Here is a 20,529-nt window from a genome sequence, read left to right as displayed (position 1 = left end):
AATCGGTCAGTCAAGTGATTGGTCAGTCAGTCAAGTGGTCGGCCAGTCGGCCAGTCAGTCGGCCGGTCACTTGACTGACCGTCTGACTGACCGACCGACTCACTGACTGACCGACCGACTCACTGACTGACTGACTGACCGACTGACTGACCGACATACTGACCGACCGACTGACTGACTGACCAACCGACTGACTGAACGAAATACTGACCAACTGACTGACTGACCAATTGACTGATCAACTGACCGACCGGCCTACTGAACGACTGACCGACCACTTGACTGACCAACCATTTGACTGACCGACTGATCGACGGACTGACCGACTTACTGACCGACCGACTGACTGACTGACCGACTTACTGAGCGACCGACTGACTGACTGACCGACTTACTGAGCGACCGACTCACCAACTGACTGAAGAACCACTTGTCTGTCAGTCGGTCAGTCAAGTGGTCGGTCAGTCGGTCAGTGAGTCTGTCAGTCTGTCAGTTGGTCAGTCAAGTGGTCGGTCAGTCAGTCAGTCAGTCAGTCAGTCTGTGAGTCGGCCGGTCAGCCAGTCGGTGAGTCGGTCAGTCAGTCAGTCGGTTGGTCAGTAAGTTGGTCAGTCAGTCGGTCGATCAGTCGGTCAGTCAAATGGTTGGTCAGTCAAGTGGTCGGTCAGTCGATCAGTAGTTGGGTCGGTCAGTGGTCAGTTGTTCAGTCATGTGGTCGGTAAGTCAGTTGGTCAGTCATTAGCCAGAGATAGGTCACACACATACTGGAGCCTCACTGCAAGGAAGGAGAACCTGTGGATTCAGTTTGCTATAGTTGTGGAAACATTACTGTTACTCATGCGTATCCTTTTTCTCTCATTTGACTATTTCCTCTTACTCCCTTCTATTGCTTGATGATGTGGTCAATCTGTCAATCAGTGCTCAGTTGTTTCTGACTGTTTCTGTCTGTGCTCCAGGCTGGTGAGAGAGGTGACGGGGGTCAACGTGAACATGCGTGTGGGAATCCATAGCGGCAGGGTCCACTGTGGGGTGCTGGGTCTCAGGAAGTGGCAGTTTGATGTGTGGTCCAACGATGTCACGTTAGCCAATCACATGGAGGCCGGGGGTGCGGCAGGGTACGTTCAGCCAATCACAACAAACCAGTACACAGTCACTCACCCAATGACACTACTAGGCTGTGTTCCATTATACATTAGCATACTACTTAGAGTACCACATAGCTTCATTCTATGTATTGAGCATTCGCTCTTATTTTGGAACTTAACCCTTGTTAGTCTCAGTGAATACACCGTTCACAGTGCAACATACTGTACCCATTCATTCATCTGACTTCACATTGTCTTGCTGTATTTGACAGAAGAACAACTTGTAAAAGTCAAAGGGGAAACAAAGATTTACACTACATTATGAATATGACAATATTATATCATAATTTGTTATGGTATAAACATGAAATGAATGAATACTGTCAATCCCTGCCCATTGTGCCCAGTAAGTCATTGGTGTGTTACTGTGCCAGGCGGATCCACATCACCAAGGCCACTCTGAACTACCTGAGTGGAGACTATGAGGTAGAGCCAGGATCAGGAGGAGCAAGGAACATCTATCTGAAGAAACACAACATAGAAACCTACCTCATCGTGGGCTGCAGCCAGAAAAGGGTATGTGTGTGTGGGTGTGTGTAGATGTGTGTGGGTGTGTGTAGATGTGTGTGGGTGTGTGTATGTCATATCATATCAGACCAGTGGCGATAGCTTGGCTCTTGGCTCTAATCCAGCTAACATGTCATATCATATGTGTGTGTGTGTGTGTGTTTGTTTATTTGTGTGTTTGTGTGTGTAGAAAGGGTAGAAAGGGATAAGAGAGTAAGATAAGAGAGTAACAGTAGCATAAAGTAACAGCTTAACATAGAGTAACATAAGAGTCAAATTGAGTAACAAAGTAACAGAGTAAGATAGAGTAACATGGGCATAGAGTAACAGAGGAGCACAGAGTAACACAGAGTAACATATAATAACTCAGAGTAACATAGAGTAACATAGAGCAACACATCGTAACATAGAGTAACATATAATACCACAGAGTAACTCAGAGTAACTCAAAGTAACACAGAGCAACATAGAGCAAGATAGAGTAGCACAGAGTAACATAGAGTAACACAGAGTAACATAGAGCAACACATAGTAACATAGAGTAGCACACAGAGTAACTCAGAGTAACATAGAGTAGCATAGAGCAACACATAGTAACATATAATACCACAGAGTAACTCAGAGTAACTCAGAGTAACTCAGAGAAACTCAAAGTAACACAGAGCAAGATAGAGTAGTATAGAGTAACATAGAGTAGCACAGAGTAACATAGAGTAACGGACTAAGCTAGAGTAAGATCTCCAATGTATTCATTGCACAGATATGAGTACGATGTCTAATGTAATTATTACATATGGGAAATAAACTTGAAAGTTGGCCAGGAAGAACTCTGGGTACCTGGGTGACTCTAACATAAATAAAGCTCTGTGTGTTTGTGTGTGTGTCATATCAGTCCTGTGGTGATATCACAAGTTTTGACTCCAGCTCACATATCATATCATGTGTGTTCACATGATGTATCATATTGCCAAATACTCCATTCTAACCTATCAGTGAACTGGAAATGGGTTATTTCTCATGATCGCTGTTACATTAGTGATAACTTTCAGTATGTGTCCCAAATGAGACCCTATTCCCTATAGAGTGCAATACAGTTGACCAGAGACCTAGTGCACTAAAGGGAATAGGGTGCAATTAAAGACGCAGGCTTTAGAGTTCTCTACCTTTCCCGTTGTTGTTGAATCACTACAGTCATCCCAGATCAGATATCACTACACTCATCCCAGATCAGATATCACTACACTCATCCCAGATCAGATATCACTACACTCATCCCAGATCAGATATCACTACACTCATCCCAGATCAGATATCACTACACTCATCCCAGATCAGATATCACTACACTCATCCCAGATCAGATATCACTACACTCATCCCAGATCAGATATCACTACACTCATCCCAGATCAGATATCACTACACTCATCCCAGATCAGATATCACTACACTCATCCCAGATCAGATATCACTACACTCATCCCAGATCAGATATCACTACACTCATCCCAGATCAGATATCACTACACTCATCCCAGATCAGATATCACTAAATCACAATCACTAAACCGTAGATTTAGTGATTGTGAGCATGCATGAAATTCAACTTCTAGAAATACAATATACTGTATCTGTCAGTCTGTGTCATGGGTAGAAACGGTGGGCAAGCCGGGGGAACTGGGTACCGGTAGTCAGTAAAACCATTTTAACATTTAAACATGCGCCTTTCATGGTTAATTAATAAAGGATTTTACATTGGTAGCTTCCTTCCTACTTCCCAGAGTGACCTTTTCCATTACCATCCCTAAGTATATTAGTCTGTCTCCCTTGCCTTGCAGAAAGACGAGAAGGCGATGATAGCCAAGATGAACCGTCAGCGCGCCAACTCTGTCTCCCACAACATGGGCCCCTGGACCGACCGGCCCTTCTACAACCACATGGGAGGAAACCAGATCTCCAAGGAGATGAAGAGGATGGTGAGATAACATGCTGCCCTCACCCCAATTCAGGAATACTCTATATTTACTCTTCTCCTTCACAACAGGGCCAGGTTGTTGTTGTTGTGTGTTTAACCAGGGTGTGTGTTTAACCAGGGACTATAGAAAGCCAAGGACGTGTGACGGTCATGTTATCGCGTATGTCTCGGGCCGATTTTTCCTTGAGCGGATAGTCAGGGGCCTGTCTGTGTAGACATCAGTGGGACGAAGTCTGATGTAAAACAGAATGGTGAAATAACCTCAGAGCAAAACTACCACAGGGGCATATAATAATAAATAGTTATTTAACAGATTCTTTAATCCCAAATTCTCTTCAATCTTCTGAGACGACAATGGAAATAATTAGCCCAAAGTTTTTGGTGTGCAGATTTGTGTCCGATACTTATTTATGTCAATTATTTTCCAGCTGCAACAATTTTTTTGTTGTAAAATTTGATCCTTGGGCAAGAAAGGTAGTAACAAGGGTTGGATGTGGCAATAGTTCACAGATATAAAACAATAAAATGTTACCATAGTTCATAGTCAGACAGCTGCGACAGTCTCTGTCTGACAGATTCATATACACTACGCAGTTGGATGTCCAGTGCCTTCGGGAAAGTATTCAGACCCCTTGACTTTTTCCACATTTTGTCACGTTACAGCCTTATTCTAAAATTGATTAAATTGTTTGTTTTTTCATCAATCTACACATAATACCCCATAATGATGAATAAAAAATATGTTTTTAGATATTTTAGCAAATTTATTACAAATAAAAAATGGAAAGATCAGATTTACATAAGTATTTAGACCCTTTACTCAGTTCTCTGTCTCTCTGTTTCTCTCTGTTTCTCTGTCTCTCTGTTTCTCTGTCTCTCTGTTTCTCTCTGTTTCTCTGTCTCTCTGTTTCTCTGTCTCTCTGTTTCTCTCTGTTTCTCTGTCTCTCTGTTTCTCTGTCTCTCTGTTTCTCTGTCTCTCTGTTTCTCTGTCTCTCTGTTTCTCTCTGTTTCTCTGTCTCTCTGTTTCTCTGTCTCTCTGTTTCTCTGTCTCTGTTTCTCTGTCTCTCTGTTTCTCTCTGTTTCTCTGTCTCTCTGTTTCTCTCTGTCTCTCTGTCTCTCTGTTTCTCTGTCTCTCTGTTTCTCTCTGTTTCTCTGTCTCTCTGTTTCTCTCTGTTTCTCTCTGTCTCTCTGTCTCTCTGTTTCTCTCTGTTTCTCTCTGTCTCTCTGTTTCTCTGTCTCTCTGTTTCTCTCTGTTTCTCTCTGTTTCTCTGTCTCTCTGTTTCTCTCTGTTTCTCTGTCTCTCTGTTTCTCTCTGTTTCTCTGTCTCTCTGTTTCTCTCTGTCTCTCTGTCTCTCTGTTTCTCTCTGTCTCTCTGTTTCTCTCTGTCTCTCTGTTTCTCTGTCTCTCTGTTTCTCTCTGTTTCTCTGTCTCTCTGTTTCTCTCTGTCTCTCTGTCTCTCTGTCTCTCTGTCTCTCTGTTTCTCTCTGTCTCTCTGTCTCTCTGTTTCTCTGTCTCTCTGTTTCTCTCTGTTTCTCTGTCTCTCTGTTTCTCTCTGTCTCTCTGTCTCTCTGTTTCTCTGTCTCTCTGTTTCTCTCTGTTTCTCTGTCTCTCTGTTTCTCTCTGTCTCTCTGTTTCTCTCTGTCTCTCTGTCTCTCTGTTTCTCTCTGTCTCTCTGTTTCTCTCTGTCAATTCAATTCAATTCAATTTGCTTTATTGGCATGACGTAACAATGTACATATTGCCAAAACTTATTTACAATATAAAAATGAGAATCAAAATGGTCAACGGGACAACAGTAACAACAATAACTAAGTGTCAAAATAACCATACATTCAACAATAACAATAAACATACAGTAGAGTACATGTGCAGGTTGATTGGTCTGTCAGACACTGTCCCTCAACTTATGGCAGGCAGCAATGTAGTGCGCTGCCAACCCACAGCTCTCTGCGTCCTCCCCCAACAGGACGGGTAGCCTATCCTCATCAGAGAGGTCTTTGAAACCTTGAATAAGAGTTTCAAATTTGGGGAAATGACACTCACTAATTGTTTTATATTTTTGACATTTTGTCAGGAAATGCAGCTCCGTCTCAGGTTCTGCTATTGTGCAGTGGTTGCACAGCCTTTCCTCTACAGGGAGCCAGGTTTTCCTGTGTCTACCCTTCTCAATGGCAAGGCTGTGCTCACTGAGCCTATACTTTGTCAAGGTTTTTCTAAGGTTTTGATCAGTAACCATAGTCAAATAGTTAGCCACGGTGTGCTGTCGATTTAGGGCCAGATAGCACTGCATTTTGCTCTGTGCTTGTGCTTGTGTTTCCCAATAAGCAATGTAGTTTTGTTTTGACTGTGTTGTAATTTGGTTTATTCTGATTGATTGGATGTTCTGGTCCTGAGGCTTCAGTGTGTTAGTAGAACAGGTTTGTGAACTCAGCCCCAGGACCAGCTGGATGAGGGGACTCTTTTCTTTGCTCAGCTCTTGGTATTGCAGTGCTTGGTAGTGATATGAGAGGGTTCACTGTATTTTAGATGTTTCCAAAACTTAATTGCTCTTTTTTTAGTTTTTATTATTAGTGGATATTTGCCTAATTCTCCTATTGTGCAGTGGTTGTTTTCTCTCTCTGTCTCTCTGTTTCTGTCTGTCTCTCTTTGTTTCTGTCTGTCTCTCTTTGTCTCTCTGTTTCTGTCTGTCTCTCTCTGTTTCTCTGTTTCTGTCTTTGTCTCTTTCTGTCTCTCTGTTTCTGTTTCTGTCTTTGTCTCTCTCTGTCTCTCTGTTTCTGTCTCTCTGTCTCTCTGTTTCTGTCTGTCTCTCTCTGTTTCTGTCTGTCTCTCTTTGTCTCTCTGTTTCTGTCTGTCTCTCTCTGTTTCTCTGTTTCTGTCTTTGTCTCTTTCTGTCTCTCTGTTTCTGTTTCTGTCTTTGTCTCTCTCTGTCTCTCTGTCTCTGTCTCTCTCTGTCTCTCTGTTTCTGTCTGTCTCTCTCTGTTTCTCTGTTTCTGTCTTTGTCTCTTTCTGTCTCTGTCTCTGTTTCTGTCTTTGTCTCTCTCTGTCTCTCTGTCTCTGTTTCTGTCTCTCTCTGTCTCTCTGTTTCTGTCTCTCTGTTTCTGTCTCTGTCTCTCTCTCTCTCTCACTGTCTCTCTGTTTCTGTATGTCTCTGTCACTCTGTTTTGGTCACTCTCTCTGTTTCTGTCTCTGTCTCTCTCTGTCTCTCTGTTTCTGTCTGTCTCTCTCTGTCTCTCTGTTTCTGTCTGTCTCTCTCTCTCTGTCTCTGTCTCTGTTTCTGTCTTTGTCTCTGTCTCTGTCTCTGTTTCTGTCTTTGTCTCTCTCTGTCTCTCTGTTTCTGTCTCTGTCTCTCTCTGTCTCTCTGTTTCTGTCGGTCTCTGTTGCTCTGTTTTGGTCACTCTCTCTGTTTCTGTCTCTGTCTCTCTGTTTCTGTCTCTGTCTCTGTTGCTCTGTTTTGGTCTCTCTCTCTCTGCTCCTCTCTCTCTCTCTCCTCCTGTCTGTCTCTCTCTCTTCTCCTCCCCTTGCTCCTAAATCACACAGCAGCAGAGGTAGAGATAGTGGGAGCAAGGAGCGAGGGAGCGAGACAGAGGGCATTAGGTAAAGAGAATGGGTCTGTGTGAAGGGAAAGGGTGTCACAGTGATAGTAGTTCCCACACTACCCCCTGTCCTCCAACCTCCCAGCACTGCAGGGCAGGCAGCGGAGTGGAGATTACTTATGACTTGCTGTCCACTGTGTTTCTGTCGTACATTCCTACTTTATCATTAATCCCTGTTCTCCTATTCCATATAAAAGAAAGAATGCTGGTATTTGGGGATGTTCCACCTCTCTGTTTGTAGAGGGTAGTGGAATTGCTTATGTTATTATAAGATAATCAGAAATTCTGTTGGAAAGCCATGTCCAAAATAAAAAGGGTTCCAGGGTATTTTCAGCTGAGTTCACAATTAGGAAAATGTAGGAGTATAGATTCAACCTAGATTTGAAAAAAGGACGACTATATACTGGAGACGTGTTAATGTTTCTTGAACCTGTACAGCACATTTGATCTCCTGCTGTTGTTGCTGTCTTCTTCCAGTAGAGGTCACTGCAGGTCCGTGATACAGTAGATGTGGAAACTCTTCAGTTCACCTAATGTGTTGTTAATAAGAGCGTCTTCTCTAAAACCATATTGACTCACCTTCCTAGGAAGATGCCTGCCTGGCTAGCTGTTGTTCTCAACTTTGTGTGCATCCCAAATGGCACCCTATTCCCTAGATAGTGCATCACTTTGACCAGAGCTTTATGGGTCCTGGTCAAAAGTAATACACTATGTAGGAAGGGAATAGAGTGTCATTTGGGACACAATCCGTTGTTGTTGTTTTTCAGCATCTTGTACTGGGAGTTTGGGCAGAGAGGATGCTGGAAGAGGTGTCAGTCTCTTGTCTTTCTGGTTGAAGCAACTTCCATTTTCAGCCAACACCTGGCTGTGTGAATGGATTCTACCTCTTTCTCTTCGAAAGAAACTCTAGCCCTACTTACGTTTCTCTGTTTGTAGCTGTTCCTGAAATTCAGTCATTTTCCAGTCAGATAACAGTGTCTATATTCTTCTCTTTTCTTCTGTCTTCCAGGGATTTGAAGACCCCAAGGACAAGTGAGTAGAGACCCCCATCTCCCCATCTCACCTCCTGTCAGTCAAGGTGTTGGGCAACCTTCTGCTCCAGGTCATGTTTTCAGGCTTTCTAATGACAAAATAGCAGTCACAACCATAGGTATTTTGACTTATCTGGCTAGGTATGTGATAGTCAGAGAAATAAACTACTGTTGCTTTAATACACAGAATAGCCATCAAAAACACGATCAGAACATCCAACTCGCCAAATTGTCATTTTTCACTGGGTGAGGAGGGGATCCTGGAGATGTGATTGGCTGATCCAGTTGTCACTCAAGGGGATGGCCCATTTGCCCTTGTGCATATCCATGCATATGTCACAAACGCAGTCTGTATTCTCACCCTGAATATATCTCAATTTCAAGCTCCTTTATGTGATTCTATGTGCTTCTGTTGTTTACAAAGCATGTAACAAATAAGATTTGATTTGATTGTCCCAATGCGTTGCCCTACATGCTACAGACAGATCAATGTTCTTCAATGGGATTTGTTTCATCGTGACAGTCACTTTAGGACATCCGAACCTATGAGTGTCAGTGAGTTCAGCGTCTTCCATACTCACTGTAACTTATGCTGTCTGTGATTCATAAAACATTTGAATCACCCGGTTTGATCTTGTCCACTGATCCACTGACAATAGGCCAGATTGCCTGTAATCAATGCATTCAAACAATGCACTGCTGATTCAGCGACCGATTATTCCAATCAAACAAACATAATGACAGTGGTTTGATGATCTCAATCACTTTGTTTGTTACGGTGATGCAGTTCTGTGGTGCGGTGGTGAGTTAGGGGCTTGTGGTGGGCTAGTCCGTAGAGATGTAGAGCTGAAGGACCTCTTGTGACGGCCTGAAACGGAAAACAAAAAAGTGTCTCCTCGTCTTGTGTTATCTAGACATTTCATTTTCAGAAACACGCAGGAAAACCTGAACCCAGAAGACGAGGTGGACGAGTTCCTCGGGAGAGCCATCGACGCCAGGAGTATCGACCGGCTACGCTCGGAACACGTCAAGAAGTTCCTGCTGACCTTCAGAGAACCAGACCTGGAGAAGAAGGTAGTGCCGTCCTCCTTCAGGGAAATGAATCCACATAATCGGACTAAGGCCCTGTGTGAATCTTCTGGATAGATCTTCAGCAGTGGAAATGTCAAATGAGTGAGCACTGTATTAATTTGTGTCAGGATTGATTGTCAAACTCAGGAGGGCCATGAGTTTTCCCTAACTACATGGCCTGACCAGGAAAATGTTTTAGTGTTAGTCTATAACCAAGGGATTTTTCCCTGTCAGGTGTCATGGTGAGTACAAAAAATTCAGGGCCCTTGTCAAGACAAGCAATTCTGCCACAAATAGCTACACCCCTCACTGGTGTGACATATCCAGGGCATATCAATCAAAGCTGAGTGAGGGAGAGGGAGAGGAGAGAGGAGGAGTGAGAGAGAGAGACAGAGAGGGAGTGGGAGAAAGACAGAGAGGAGAGAGAGAGAGAGAGAGAGAGAGAGAGAGAGAGAGAGAGAGAGAGAGAGAGAGAAAGAGAGAGAGAGAGAGAGAGAGAGAGAGAGAGAGAGTGGGAGAAAGACAGAGCGATCAAAACGACGCAGATATAAAAGGAAAGAGAAGGAAGAGGTGAGAGGGAAGGAGAGAGAGGGTGAAAGCAGAGAGAGAGAAAGAGAAGAGGCAGAGAGGCCCCATTTTAAATCTGCTCTCTTTCCCCTCTCCCTGTCAGTATCTCTCGTCTGGGTAAATGGGCTGTATAGTGGCTACTTAGAACAGATCCAAAGCCCGCTCTCAGTGTGTCAGCCCCCAGCCCGGTCTTCTGTGGGAGAGATAATCACGGACTTGGTTTTCCTCTATTACCTTTCATCCGAAAGATCTCATAATTCACCTCCTGAGCACCTAAGCCAGACGCACATGCACGCGCACGCGCACGCACAAACACACGCACATGATTCATCTCCTGAGCACATCCTTTAGGCCCAGCCAGAGACACGGCTGCTTGTGGATGGATGGATGGATGGATGGATGGATGGATGGAAGGCAGTTCAGCTGTGTAACCAGTAACATGCTGTTCTCACAGTGGGAGGCTGTTGTGTCCTCACATCAGTGGACTGCACTAAAGGGTTTCAAGTGAGATGTGAAGCAGTCAGCCAGCCTCTGGTTACCTTACTGCTCTTACATTTTTCCATTTTTATTTGTCCTTCAGTACTCCAAACAAGTGGACTCCAGATTTGGAGCGTACGTGGCCTGCGCCTCTCTTGTCTTCCTCTTCATCTGTTTCATCCAGATTGTCATTGTACCACAGTAAGTACTGAATCTCTCCAAGTTGATTCATACAGTTTAGTACCATAGGGCTGAATCATTTATTTACTAGTAAATCACAATGAATGTTTGCCATATCTTTTTATTAGAATTCACAGCTCATTCACGCTACTCATTCCGTGGGTAATGCTCCTGCTACCTGTCTCTCCCTAACCTATTTGACCTGTGTTTTGGCTTACTGCTCTGCATATTGCTTGTATCCACAGCACTAGCTTGCGAGTCATCTCCCACTCCTACAGTCTATGTGCAGCCAGGATCCATATGTCCTCCGCTTTCTCTCTGTTTATCGTACTGCTGTGTGATTCAGGTGTGTGATTCAGGTGTGTGATTCAGGTGTGTGATTCAAGTGTGTGATTCAGGTGTGTGATTCAAGTGTGTGATTCAGGTGTGTGATTCAAGTGTGTGATTCAGGTGTGTGATTCAGGTGTGTGATTCAAGTGTGTGATTCAGGTGTGTGATTCAGGTGTGTGATTCAGGTGTGTGATTCAGGTGTGTGATTCAAGTGTGTGATTCAGGTGTGTGATTCAAGTGTGTGATTCAGGTGTGTGATTCAAGTGTGTGATTCAGGTGTGTGATTCAGGTGTGTGATTCAAGTGTGTGATTCAGGTGTGTGATTCAGGTGTGTGATTCAAGTGTGTGATTCAGGTGTGTGATTCAGGTGTGTGATTCAGGTGTGTGATTCAGGTGTGTGATTCAAGTGTGTGATTTAGGTGTGTGATTCAGGTGTGATTTAGGTGTGTGATTCAGGTGTGTGTTGCTTGTGTGTGATTCAGGTGTGTGTTGCTTGTGTGTGATTGCCAATTCACTGGCTGAGCTTGTTTTAGGGAGGTGGGGTGTGGGTTGTATTCACAAACTCACTATAGTTCACAGCAAATATTTAGCATATTTACTGGAAGCAAAAACACCTCAAAGCTCAATGTGGAAGACGAGAATGTATCACTGCAGTCCATGATCGATTCGATCAACATAAAGAGTTCTGGAAAGATCTAATAGATCTGCAAGAAAATAACTTGAAATCCTTCCTGCAACTCTTAATGGATTCTAGCATCAATAACTTTAAATCCTTCCTGCAACTCTTAATGGATTCTAGCATCAATAACTTTAAATCCTTCCTGCAACTCGTAATGGATTCTAGCATCAATAACTTTAAATCCTTCCTGCAACTCTTAATGGATTCTAGCATCAATAACTTTAAATCCTTCCTGCAACTCTTAATGGATTCTAGCAACAATAACTTTAAATCCTTCCTGCAACTCTTAATGGATTCTAGCATCAATAACTTTAAATCCTTCCTGCAACTCTTAATGGATTCTAGCATCAATAACTTTAAATCCTTCCTGCAACTCTTAATGGATTCTAGCATCAATAACTTTAAATCCTTCCTGCAACTCTTAATGGATTCTAGCATCAATAACTTTAAATCCTTCCTGCAACTCGTAATGGATTCTAGCATCAATAACTTTAAATCCTTCCTGCAACTCTTAATGGATTCTAGCATCAATAACTTTAAATCCTTCCTGCAACTCGTAATGGATTCTAGCATCAATAACTTTAAATCCTTCCTGCAACTCGTAATGGATTCTAGCATCAATAACTTTAAATCCTTCCTGCAAATCTTAATGGATTTTAGCAACAATAACTTTAAATCGATTGATGCTAGAATCCATTAAGAGTTGCAGGAAGGATTTCAAGTTATTGATGCTAGAATCCATTACGAGTTGCAGGAAGGATTTCAAGTTATTGATTGGGGAGAAAAAGGGATGCTATGAACTTCAATTTAACGCAGTCCGAGGTGGATTAGCTGAAGGGTGCGAATATCCCCAGCCAGGTCGCATTCAAACCCATCTCAGAAGATTTGTGCGGATGTATTGGACATGTGAGGCATGCAATTCTATGTTTCCCTTCCCCTCTCTGGATGATTCCCACTGTATATCTATCTTATTTGGGCAGGATGTCAACCCTGATTACCTGGTCTTCAAACCATTTGATATTAATGAAGATAGCGATAAATAATGACTGTGTTTATCCAGATTAAAATGTCCTGAAATTGACCAAAGATTTTTTTTATTCCTGTGACTATTATAATGTTAGACTGCTATACAGGTTGTTAAATAGTTTATCTAATTCCAAGCCAAGCTTATTCAGTCTTCCTAAAAATCATGACCACCTTGTTCATTATCTGTCTTCTCTTAACCATGTATTTTTTATTGTTGACCTTGAAACATGGTTGACTGAAGCCACGACAATGCTTTATGACATGTCTCCTTATAGTGCTGTTCACCACTGTGTAACATCAAGAGCGGGGGGTATGTTATTCGACGTGTATCGTTTTTGACACGCAAAGACCCAAACGGCATTCCACAGGGGGGGGGGGGGGGGGGTCTTCAATTCTTTGTAAGAGAGAACCTCGCACTTACATCTGATAACACTGATGTAGAATCGCTTTTCATAGAAATTCCCTCCTGTTAAATTCCCTCCACCCGATACTGTATTGATGTCCTTGCATCAATTTTAAATTTGATTAATAATGAAAATAACATGTGTTTTCTAATGGATGACTACAACATCAGTTTATTCACTAACATCTGACTTTTTAAATACTTTATACGCCAGCTATCTACAGTATATTCCCTCATCTACAAGCCCACGAGAGTGACCAGTAAATTAATCTGCCACCCTTATTGATAATATTTTTACTAATTCTTTGAATAATGTGGGTATACTTTATACTGACATTTCTGACCACTTTCCAATATTCCACTTCTCGTTGGCAGCTGGGAATGGATAGTAGCATCAAATGTAGAATATTTATATATATTAAAAAAGTTATTCTGAGCGTTTTAAGATATTGATGATATTTAATGGGAAAATTGTTATTATCATCCCGATGTGGAGCCTGCTTACCAAACTTTTCTCACATCCTTTAAATCTATATTTCACCACTGTTTTTATGGTTTAAACGGTATAAAAAAAACGGTATAAAAAAATATTTGTAAAAAAGAACTAGTTGTATAAAAGGTTTAGCATAAATCCCCCCCTGTAAATGTACCCATTTACTTCGGGTATCCCCCCCAAAATATTTTACTAACAAATTCCAAGAATCCTCAAACAATATAAAGTCAACTTGGAAAATCATCAATCAACTGTTGAATAAGAAAAAGACATCTACAACTATCGCATCTCAAAATAAGACCTGATCCTGATGTTCTCATGTGACTTGTAATACTTTTTTATGAATGTGGGTTCCTCTCTGTCAAAAAAAATCTGAAAAATGTATGGAAATCCCTTGGATTACATTAAGGGTAATTTCCCTTCTCTGCTTCAGTTTGATCCACCTTATGTAATGGAGATGATGGAGGTAATTGGTATCAGAAGCAGGTCATGATGAGATTGGTGCCTTTTTGGTGAAATCAGTGTCTTCCTCGATTATTGAGCCTCTAACACATGGGTGTCAAACTCCTTCCAGGGCTTAGTGTTTGCTGGGTTTAGTTTGTTCCTTTCAATTAAGCCCTAGACAACCAGGTGAGGGTTCCTTTCTAATTAGTGACCTTAATTAATCAATCAAGTATAAGGGAGAAGCAAAAACCCACAGACACTCGGACCTCCGTGGAATGAGTTTGACACATGCTCAAATCAAATCAAATGTATAACTTCACCAAATCAATGCAAACTGGTATTGTTCCTAAAGATTTGAAAATTGCCAAAGTTATCCCCTTCTATAAATCTGGGGATCCAAAATCTTTTACAAATTATCGGCCATTATCTGTACTACTATGTTTTTCAAAAATCTTAGTGAAACTGGTGTATCAAAGAATGTTGAAACATTTAAAAAAACACTGTATTCTATATGAGCACCAATATGGTAAAAATGTATTGCTCTTTTACAACTTGTGTATAAAATCTTTACAGCCCTGAATAACAATGAATACGCTCTTGGCATCTTTCTGGATTCATCCAAAGCGTTTGACATGGTTGATCATGAAATATAACTTGCTAAATTGCAGTTTTACAGTTTTCATGATTATAGATGTAAATGGCTGTATAATTATGTTAATGATAGAGAACAATGTGTATATGCAAATAAGTTGTGTGTCTACCAGGGCCAAGATATGCTATGGTGTTCCACAGGGTTCGATCCTTGGACCTTTGTTGTTTCTAGTCTATATCAATGACCTTGCTGCTGTGTCTTCTACCATACTTCCCATTATTTTTGCTGATGATACCAACTTGATTTTATCACACAACACTTTCGATTCACTAATAAATGATGCCAACTAAGGTATGGCCACGTTTTCTGAATGGTTTAAGATAAGGAAATTATCTTTAAATGTAAAAAAAAAAATGCATCTTCATTGTACTCACTGGTAAGAATAAGAAATATTGTGAAGGAAAAAAGAGCCATAATCTCAATTGGTCAGAATGAAATGGACCAGGTTTCATTCACTACATTCCTAGGTGTCCTAGTTGATGAAAAGTTGTCCTGGAAAAATCACATTCACTCTGTCTGCAGCAAAGTGGTGAGGTCTGTTGGTGTCATCAGAAAGATGAATGGTTTGGTTCATCAGGCTTGTTTCCTAACACTATACTTAAGCAATACAGCCCAATGACGCGTTGCATTGTGCCTAAGAACAGACCTTAGCCGTGGTATATTGGCCATATACCACAAACCCCTGAGGTGCTTTATTGCTTTTATAAACCGATTACCAACATAATTAGATCAGTAAAAATAAACGCTTTGTCATACTCGTGGTATACGTTCTGATATACCACGGCTGTCAGCCAATCAGCATTCAGGGCTCAAACCGCCCAGTTTATAATACAGCTTAAGTTACCCATATCTCATTTACTGCAATATATGCTTCCTACCTACACAAATTACTCATCACACAAAATATATTTGCAAGACTAGCCACCTCCTCTAACTACTTGGCTCCAACTGCCCCTGTGTTTGAGAAACTCAATACCTGTACCTGTAACTATTCCCCAGGTCGTTGCTGCAAATGAGAACGTGTTCTCAGTCAACTTACCTGGTAAAATAGCGGTAAAATAAATAAAATAAATAAATAAATAAAAAATATATTGTCTATCTACAACATGAATATAGTCCAATGATGCACCTTCATCAACAGATACTCATACCTTCCAGACAGCCTACCTGAACACTTCAAATCAAGGGACTCAAAAGATTATACCAGGTTAATTCCATAATCCATACAACATAAGACACTGCCATAACTCTAGTAGATACAGAGGTTCCATGCTCTGGAATTCCTATCTTCACATTGCCAAAATATAGAAGTCTGACTAGAAGTCTAGAAGTCAGCCTGAGGAACCAAACCACCCAGTAATTTCCTTCCTTGTAACTTAAAGCTCTCTCTCTCTCTCTCTCACACACAAACACACACACACACACACACACACACACACACACACACACACACACACACACACACACACACACACACACACACACACACACACACACACACACACACACACACACACACACACACACACACACACACACACACTTTGTTCAACTGATTGAACATACTTTTTTTGTATATTGGTTTTGTGGTGTGGTTTTCATTGGCTTCCAACCTCACCTGCACACCGTTTTTACCTGTTTTTTTATCTGCACTGTTTTGTCTTTCACTTGTTTTCTTTGGTGCAATTTTTTTCACAACATTTTTTTGTATATGATTCACAACTTGGATCCCTAGCTCTTTTTTGACTGAGGACAGGGCTTTGGGACTGAGGGCAGGACTTTGGGGATGAGGACAGGGCTTTGGGGATGAGGGCAGGGCTTTGGGACTGAGGGCAGGACTTTGGGACTGAGGGCAGGACTTTGGGACTGAGGGCAGGACTTTGGGACTGAGGGCAGGACTTTGGGACTGAGGGCAGGACTTTGGGACTGAGGGCAGGGCTTTGGGACTGAGGGCAGGGCTTTGGGACTGAGGGCAGGACTTTGGGGATGAGGACAGGGCTTTGGGACTGAGGGCAGGACTTTGGGACTGAGGGCAGGACTTTGGGACTGAGGGCAGGACTTTGGGACTGAGGGCAGGACTTTGGGGATGAGGACAGGGCTTTGGAACTGAGGGCAGGACGTTGGGGATAAGGACAGGGCTTTGGGACTGAGGGCAGGACTTTGGGACTGAGGGCAGGACTTTGGGGATGAGGACAGGGCTTTGGGACTGAGGGCAGGGCTTTGGGACTGAGGACAGGGCTTTGGGGATGAGTTGAGGAGACAAATAGGGCCTAGATGAGGCTGGTACCTGAGACAGGGGACACAGGACAGGCAGTCCCAGACAGGCCCAGACGTCCCGTCACCGCTGTTCCACTCCTCTGCCAGGCGGCCTGATGGGTCCCGCTGTGGCTGCTGGCTGTTTGTTCATTCTCAAGGATGTCCGTCAAGGGTGTCCCCCATTCCCATATATTACTCTCTCACTCCCTTTCTTTCTCCTTATCAATCTTTTCTTTAACATTCCATTTTACTTATCCCCTCTTCCTCAACCCTTTTCTCTCACTAAGATATATTTACTGGTATTACTTCTCTCTCTCTCCTCAGCTCCACTCTGATGATTGGGTTCTATGTCACCTGTCTGATCATCTTGATGGCTGTCATGTTTGTCTCAGCAGTCTACTCCTGTTTTGGGGTGAGTAACCGTGGATTGATGGCATTTATGGCATTTGATGGCATTTAATCAGGGCAAGGCGACTGGAAACATGGCCGAATGCAAACAGTGTAGTTATTCCCTCCGTAAGGCAATCAAACAAGCAAAGCGTCAGTATAGAGACAAAGTGGAGTCGCAATTCAACAGCTCAAACACGAGACGTATATGGCAGGGACTACAGGCAATCATTGCAAAAAGAAAACCAGCCCCGTCGCGGACATCGGCGTCTTGTTCCCAGACAAATGAAACACCTTACAGTGCCACCAACACGGCTCGCTACCAAAGTCTGTGGGCTCTCCTTCCCCATGGACGACGTGAGTAAAACATTTAAACGTGTTAATCCTCGCAAGGCTGCCAGCCCAGACAACTTCCCTAGCCGCGTCCTCAGAGCATGCACAGACCAGCTGGCTGGTGTGTTTACGGACATATTCAATCAATCCCTATCCCAGTCTGCTGTCCCCACAAGCTTCAAGATGGCCACCATTGTTCCTGTTCCCAAGAAAGCTAAGGTAACTGAATGAAATGACTATCGCCCCGTAGCACTCACTTCTGTCATCATGAAGTGCTTTGAGAGACTAGTCAAGGATCATATCACCTCCACCCTACATGTCAACCTAGACCCACTCCAATTTGCTTACCGTCCCAATAGGTCCACAGATGATGCAATCGCCATCACACTGCACACTAGACCATCTGGACAAGAGGAATACCTATGTGAGAAAGCTGTTCATTGACTATAGCTCAGCATTCGACACCATAGTACCCTCCAAACTTATCATTAAGCTTGAGACCCTGGGTCTCGACCCAGCCCTGTGCAATTGGGTCCTGGACTTCCTGACAGGCCGCCCCCAGGTGGGGAAGGCAGCAAACAACATCTCCACTCCGCTGATCCTCAACACTGGGGCCCCACAAGCCCCCTCCTGTACTCCCTGTTCACCCACGACTGCGTGGCCATGCACGCCTCCAACTCAATCATCAAGTTTGCAGACGACACTACAGTGGTAGGCTTGATTATCAACAACGACGAGACGGCCTACAGGGAGGAGGTGAGAGCCCTCGGAGTGTGGTGTCAGGAAAAGAACCTCTCACTCAATGTCAGCAATACAAAAGAGATGATCGTGGACTTCAGGAAACAGCAGAGGGAGCACCCCCCTATCCACATCGACGGGACAGTAGTGGAGAAGGTGGAAAGTTAAGTTCCTCTGTGTACATATCACCGACAAACTGAAATGGTCCATGCACATAGACAGTGTGGTGAAGAAGGCGCAACAGGCTTGCAAGCTGAAGACATCAGTCAGGAAGTTAAAACTTGGTCGCAAATGGGTCTTCCAAATGGACAATGACCCCAAGCATATTTCCAAAGTTGTGGCAAAATGGCTTAAGGACAACAAAGTCAAGGTATTGGAGTGGTCATCACAAAGCCCTGACCTCAATCCTATAGACCATTTGTGGGCAGAACTGAAAAAACGTGTGCAAGCAAGGAGGCCTACAAACCTGACTCAGTTACACCAGCTCTGTCAGAAGAAATGGGCCAAAATTCACCCAACTTATTGTGGGAAGCTTGTGGAAGGCTACCCGAAAGGTTTGACCCAAGTTAAACAAGTTAAAGGCTAATTGAGTGTATGTAAACTTCTGACCCACTGGGAATGTGATGAAAGAAATAAAAGCTGAAATAAATGATTTCACATTCTTAAAATAAAGTGGTGATCCCAATGGACATAAGACAGGGAATTTTTACTAGGATTAAATGTCAGGAATAGTGAAAAACTGAGTTTGAATGTATTTGGCTAAGGTGTATGTAAACTTCCGACTTCAACTGTATATAACGTATACTGTATCCTTCACTATCTATTCTTTACTATCTATTGCATCTTAGCCGCTCTGTCACTGCTCATCCATATATTTTATACTTATATATTCTTATCCCATTCCTTTACTAGATTGTGTATTAGGTTTTGTTGTGGAATTTGTTAGATATTAGATTAGGTTGTGGAACTGTTAGATATTACCTGTTAGTTATTGCTGCACTGTCGGATCTAGAAGCATAAGCATTTCGCTACACTCACAATAACATCTACTAACCATGTGTGTGTGACCAATAACATCTGCTAACCATGTGTATGTGACCAATAACATCTGCTAACCATGTGTATGTGACCAATAACATCTGCTAACCATGTGTATGTGACCAATAACATCTGCTAACCATGTGTATGTGACCAATAACATCTGCTAACCATGTGTATGTGACCAATAACATCTGCTAACCATGTGTATGTGACCAATAACATCTGCTAACCATGTGTAAGTGACCAATAACATCTGCTAACCATGTGTAAGTGACCAATAACATCTGCTAACCATGTGTAAGTGACCAATAACATCTGCTAACCATGTGTAAGTGACCAATACCCGGTGCCCCTATAACATGTCTGGTAAACCTGCAAGGTGGATGGTATTGATTTTTCCGGCCCTGAGAGTAGCAGTCCCCTGTAGAGTCCGAGTCAGACTGCTCAGTGAGGCATCTAGCGAGGAACTGGCATGTAATTGGGCGAAAGATTAACGTGGATGTAAACTCACATTAGGGGTGTTACAGTTTTGTCAGTTGGGGACATTTGTGATCGAAGGCAGCGATCTGATGATGTTATAGCTGTTTTTGTTGTTCCTGGAGGGCCCTCTGGGTATTTCATTTCCTGCTGTCTTTTCATTGGGAGATGGCCGGCTTGGGGGGAATGAAATAGGCCCCAAAATCATATTGGAAACAGGAAGAAGAACAACAGGCACTTGATCTTCTGTAGTTGAGGGATTTGTGATGAATATTGTCATTGTAGCACTGTAAGCTTTGGGAAAGGGAGGGGTTTAGAATTCCAAAGAGGATTCTTTATAACTCTCCAGGTCAAATGCAATCCACCAAATCAGTGCGTTTTGCATCCCTTTGATATTTTAAGGAGAAATTGTGCACCAATATTGCATTTTAAAAGCCTGTTATATAGACCACATGAACAATTCTTTAAATCTGATTTTTAATAATGAAAAGACTTAATAAAGTGCCCAAATTCATCATTTTGACATGTCCTCTGTGATCCTCTGTGTCTATGATTCTAACCCATTAAACCCCCAACATTTCTTCAAGTTTCACCATCATTGTAAAGCCCTAGTTATTTGGTTGCTTTGACAGTCATTTCTGAAGATGATTATTTTTCATGTGATTAGTGATTCATTTTAAGAAAGAAAAAAACGGTCCTTTATTTAATAAAGGCCAACCCTGTTACG

At 42.6% G+C, this 20,529-nt stretch overlaps 1 protein-coding gene across 3 annotated transcripts in view; it reads left to right on the top strand.

Annotated features, from left to right (window-relative positions):
- The window catches only part of LOC129816599 (adenylate cyclase type 5-like), a 137,022-nt gene that overhangs the window by 104,430 nt on the left and 12,063 nt on the right, over positions 1–20,529 (top strand). For 2 of the 3 annotated variants that reach the window (XM_055871280.1, XM_055871282.1), the window contains exons 6-12: positions 954–1,112; positions 1,517–1,658; positions 3,488–3,625; positions 8,227–8,249; positions 9,163–9,322; positions 10,467–10,564; positions 17,151–17,238. In XM_055871280.1, the coding sequence (XP_055727255.1) occupies positions 954–1,112; positions 1,517–1,658; positions 3,488–3,625; positions 8,227–8,249; positions 9,163–9,322; positions 10,467–10,564; positions 17,151–17,238 (808 nt within the window). The remainder of the gene's footprint in view (positions 1–953; positions 1,113–1,516; positions 1,659–3,487; positions 3,626–8,226; positions 8,250–9,162; positions 9,323–10,466; positions 10,565–17,150; positions 17,239–20,529) is intronic. The other variant, XM_055871281.1, reaches the window with a different exon arrangement.

This window comes from Salvelinus fontinalis, chromosome 19, assembly GCF_029448725.1.
Source record: "Salvelinus fontinalis isolate EN_2023a chromosome 19, ASM2944872v1, whole genome shotgun sequence".
Classification (NCBI taxonomy): Eukaryota; Metazoa; Chordata; class Actinopteri; order Salmoniformes; family Salmonidae; genus Salvelinus; species Salvelinus fontinalis.
Note: the sequence above shows the minus strand (reverse complement) of the source record. Positions and strands in the feature narration are given on the sequence as shown.